This window comes from Notothenia coriiceps, unplaced genomic scaffold (assembly GCF_000735185.1).
Source record: "Notothenia coriiceps isolate Sejong01 unplaced genomic scaffold, NC01 NC01_scaffold00036264, whole genome shotgun sequence".
NCBI lineage: Eukaryota > Metazoa > Chordata > Actinopteri > Perciformes > Nototheniidae > Notothenia > Notothenia coriiceps.
The window spans coordinates 1,406-6,527 of record NW_011368965.1 but is presented as its reverse complement, the minus strand read 5'-3'; the positions used below and the strand labels follow the sequence as shown (position 1 = coordinate 6,527).

At 45.1% G+C, this 5,122-nt stretch overlaps 1 protein-coding gene across 1 annotated transcript; it reads left to right on the top strand.

The window, feature by feature from the left end:
• Positions 1–1,692: 1,692 nt before the first annotated feature.
• On the top strand, positions 1,693–4,614 carry LOC104963468 (titin-like; the record flags this gene model as incomplete). Its single annotated transcript, XM_010792061.1, has 6 exons — positions 1,693–1,816; positions 1,908–2,174; positions 3,001–3,098; positions 3,178–3,346; positions 3,635–3,904; positions 4,316–4,614. Coding segments are annotated over 6 exons (1,227 nt in total), but the record flags the coding sequence as incomplete, so codon positions are not given.
• Between the last annotated feature and the right edge of the window lie 508 nt (positions 4,615–5,122).

Here is a 5,122-nt window from a genome sequence, read left to right as displayed (position 1 = left end):
CACACACACACACACACACACACACACACACATATACACATACATGTATATGGTATGCAGGGAGTCGCAGTTTAAAAATATAATCCGTTACAAAAACGAGTTACCTGTAAAAATACATCTGGTTATCAAACTTTAAAAGTATCCAGATTGCTTTCTTTTGGATTACTTCCATATGAAACGCAATGCTATTAAATAATAGAAAGAATAGTATTTTGTTAGAGAACAGAACAATGGCTAGCGCTCCTATTGGCTAGCGCTCCTATTGGCTAGCGCTCCAACACATTATGAATAAAGTTTTATGAATCTCATTATAAAGTCGTAAACCAGGCAATGGTTTCCTTCAGAGAGCCCAGAGTTGAACACGGGCAGGGGCCGACTTGGGGGGAAAAGTGGCCCGGGGATTAATTGACAGACAGGCCCACTTAATGTGTGGCATGTATCGGCCGGCCGGCAACGAAAATATGTTACTTAACAAAAAACCCTGCATTTAATGTTGTTTTGAATCATTATTCATTTAGTAATCACATCACCTGAGCCCTTGAGTGGCATGCTCCCCAGGGAAGATGTTTTTTTAAATATTGAAGTTAAATGCATCAATCTGGTGCACTTTGAGAGCAACATTAGGGACTAAATCTATGGATACATCTCAACACCCATATGAAACAGAACTGTAAGCAGATTTACTTTTTCTTTCAACATTTATTTGAACAGCAAGTGGAGGCAAAAGTGACTGCACCCAAAACAATAAACCTGCTAGCTAACTAGCCTAAACTCAGTAACAGAATGTGGGCAACACGTTCTTCTCCACAGCCGGGCGACCTCTGAGTCAGACGTCACTTCCCCCTTTTCTACTCCTACCAGCCACTCCCCCTGAACCCCGTTTCCCTGCCAACCCCGTGAAAGTGAAACTATCTGATAGATTGAACATAGGTATCAAAACGGCCCAGCCCAGTGGGGTGTGGCCGAACACGGGTTAACTTTTTAACACTGTGACGAATGTCCAAAGCAGCCAATAGGATCGAGGCAGTTACAGAAGTCGTAAATGGAAAATAGATTTAGACATACCTACAGTAAATACATTACATGACATGGTATTTAGACACTTCAATACTTTGACACGCCAACGCGAGCAATACGGCGTTCAGCGTCTTACTCGAGGAAACTTTTACGTGCTGACTGCAGGTGGGGGGATTGAACCAGCAACCCCCCCATATACAGATAAGCACAATAAGCCATAGCCACGCCAAACACATGACACCAAGTGTAATCACATGATGTAAAAAACGGTTTCCAACCAAGTTGAAATCACTGCTGGGTTTTAACAATGCAATGATCAGATTGGATTCAATCAGATCTTTAGGTCATTGTACATTGACAACAAGATGTGGTTAGCATCTGAGCAGCAGCGCAAGGAAGGGTGGAGTGCAGGGTAGTCTGATATGCATAGGTATTATATACAGAGGGAATATGGAGGGTATGATGAAGCTAAGATATGAAGTATTTTAGGGTTCTCTGCTGAGCGCCACACAGATGCATCAATGACCATCTTTGGCTAGCTAGCGCTCTTGATTAGCACGCTGGTTGGATTTTAAATACCCTGCGTCCGGTCTGAAGGCTGCATGACTCTGTAGAGCCTGGCAGTCGATGCTCAGGGCGGTGCAAACCCTCCTAATGCCTGCGTGTGTTGAACAGGTGGTGTTGAAGTCGGAAGCTAAAGTCCACAGCCTGACTCTGAGGGACGTCAAGCTCAATGAAGCCGGACAGATCAAACTCACCGCCAAGGACTTCCAGACGGAGGCCAACCTCATCGTCAAAGGTCTGCCGAGGCACTCTGAGAACCTGCTGATTCCCCACTGGAGGTTTCCATAGGTAAAGCTCAATAACATATGTTTCTGTTTGGGGTTCAGAGCCGGCGGTGGAGTTCTCGAAGCCTCTGCAGGACCAGACGGTGGAGGAAGAGGCCACCGCCACACTGGAGTGTGAAGTGTCCCGGGAGAAGGCCGAGGTGACATGGTTCAAGGACGGCACGGAGATCAGGAAGACAAAGAAGTACGAGATGATCGTGGACGGCCACAAGAGGGCGCTGATCATCCACGACTGCACGCTGGATGACTCCAGGACGTACGCCTGCGACGCCAAGCAGTTCAAGACCTCCTGCTTCCTCAACGTGGAGCGTGAGTCCAGCAGGGAGCGGTCACTCTATAGATATCAAGAGAGTAAACAGTAAACAGACCTCTGAAAAAAGCTTAAGGAGCTTCTAGGGAACTCTAGAGACCCTTTTTTAAGACTAATACAGAAACTACCTTAGAGTTCTAGCTAAGGAACCGTCTTCAGAAGGTTTTAAGATCCTTAAAAATAAGTTTTACCTCCTGAAAATGGTTCAGCAGGGAAACCAAACGCGTTCATAGAAGAGAACGGTTACTCTTTAGATATCGAGAGGGATGTCGTTACAGTAGACAGACCTCTCTGAAAAGCCTACAAAAAGCTTAAGGAGCTTATAGGGAACTCTATAGACCCTTTTTTAAGACTAATATAGAAACTACCTTAGAGTTCTAGCTAAGGAACCGTCTTCAGGAGATTTTAAGATCCCTCAAAAAAGTTTTACCTCCTGAAAAATGAAATTGAAATGAGAGTTAAGGACGAATCTGAATCACTTCTAGTCCGGGAAACTCTTTGTAAAGAGTTGAAGGACGATGATAGAAGCAAGATGCTAGACCCTACCCCCCCTCTAAGAGTCAATGAAACACTCATCAGCTCTTTAATCGTTAAACAACCCTTCATATTACTTACATAGCCAATCAGAAGTGTAAAGAAACCCTTATAAAAGTTAAGAAATCTCTTGTAAGAGGTTAATGACCCATGAAGAAGTGAAGGAACCCTTGAAAAGACACTTAAAGACTTTCAGAAGTTCCTATCAAGTGTCCCATTAGACTTGGGGACCCTCATAGACCCTGATGAGGAATCATTTAAAGTATTTAATTATTTTCTTTGCGTCCTCAGCTCCACACATCGAGTTTTCGAAGCCGCTGCACGACGTGGAAGTGAAAGAGAAGGAATCTGCCAGGTTTGAGTGTGAAGTGTCCAGAGAGGACGTCAAGGTGAGTGTCCGTCCACGGATAGACAGATCAATAAAGGTTTAAAGACGATGTGTCTCACGCTCCTCCTCCTCTCTCTCAGGTCCGCTGGTTCAAAGACGGAAGTGAAATCAGGAAAGGGAAGAAGTACGAGATGGTGTCTCAGGGCCGGCAGCACGCCCTCATCGTCCACAAGTCTGTGTTCGACGATGAGGCGGAGTACGAGTGCGACGCCAAAACCATCAAGTCCTCCGGCATGCTCACTGTCGTCGGTAAGGAATACTTCATATATACACATGTCACAGATCCAGAGCAATGCTTCCATACGGGAACCACTTGGGCTCAGCTGATCATGCAGTGCAACTAAGATACTAACCTTCAGCTAATTCACTTTGACTTGCTTCGTAAGATCGTCTTTGATACAAAATGAAGAAATAAATAATATGTAGTCTTTATTAAAGCAGTAAAAATCTGTTGTTTTTTACCCATTATAGAAAGTGATAATAAGTATAATGTGAAAGTGTCTGAGAGCCTTATTCTGACGGGCGTTGTGTCCACAGAGGAGGAGGCGCGCTTCAGTAAGAACCTGTCCAGCGTGGAGGGCACGGAGACGGACAGCGTGAAGCTGATCTGCGAGGTGTCCAAACCCTCGGCCGAGGTGCGCTGGTTCAGAGGAGACGAGGAGCTGCCGGAGGGCGGCCGCTACGAGCACATCGTGGACGGGAAGAGGAGGATCCTGCTGATCCAGGACCTGAAGATGGTCGACGCCGCGGAGTACACCTGCAGGCTGAGCGCCAGCATCAAGACCTCCGGGACCCTCAAGATCAACGGTACGGAGGGCAGGAGGAATGTTCATGATAACTTTAGAGATTAGTATTAGGACTATAAGATTATAATAACTTTACCTCTTTAGGACTGCTCAGGTTCCAAACATCATGCTGCAACCAGGCTAAATCAGCCGGCATATAAGGGTCACTGGAGGTCAATAGAGAAAGGCTTACTCATTACTTTTTGAAGGGTTCTTTCTGGAGTTTTTTACTTTGAACTCAACCTTTTCTGTACTTTTATGACTTGAAATATATTTTTATCATAAGGAGACATATTTAGATTTACGCCTACAATGGTCCCTGTATGATGTCATGAGAAGGAGAGAGAACACAAACTAAATAGGAACTCTGCAGTAACCTGTGTTCACCTTGATGCGTGTGTGACCTCTGACCCCTGCTGCTTCTTCCTCTCAGAGCTGGCTGCAGAGTTCATCTCGCGGCCGCACAGCGTGGAGGTGGTGGAGGGCGAGAAGGCGGAGTTCAGCTGCTCCGTCTCCAAAGACACGTTCGAGGTGAAGTGGCTGAAGGACGGCTCGGAGCTGCAGGCCGGAGACAAGTTCAGCATGCTGAGCGACGGGAAGAGACGCACGCTAGTCATCAAGGACAGCGAGCCCAAGGACGAGGGCGCCTACGTGGTGATGATCGGAGCGACGCGCGCCAGCGCAGACCTCACCGTGCTCGGTAAGCCCCGCCCACTGAGGTCATATATATAGCGCCTTTCCCAGTGCTCAAAGACGCTTTACACAAAATCAGAAACAGAAACAGCACAAAGAAAACAAAGTGTTCATTTCTCTCAAGTGTTCGTAGTTCCATACGTCTTGATAACAAATCTCCTCTGGCTGGAAGAGAGCTCTCTGCTCCATAGCGTCTCTTAGATCACTGGATTTATAACATTCACACATTTTACATTTATCTTCAATTTCAGATTTAATATTCCATTCTTCACACGCTTGTGTTTTTATAATATCCTGCTTTATATTTCGTTAGTGTACATTTCTATTTCAACATACTACTTTTTTAATGCTCTTTTATTTCTATTTGAGACGTTTACTTTTTGAATTGTTTATTTCTAGTCTATTCATTTCTCTAATGTTCTACGCCTTGTCTTTTTGCAAACCTTTCCCACATTGGGATCAGTGAAGTACTTCTTATCTGATCTTAGTTTATGTTCTAAATGTCATATTCTAGCTTACGTTGAGTTTGTAACACTAACATGGATCC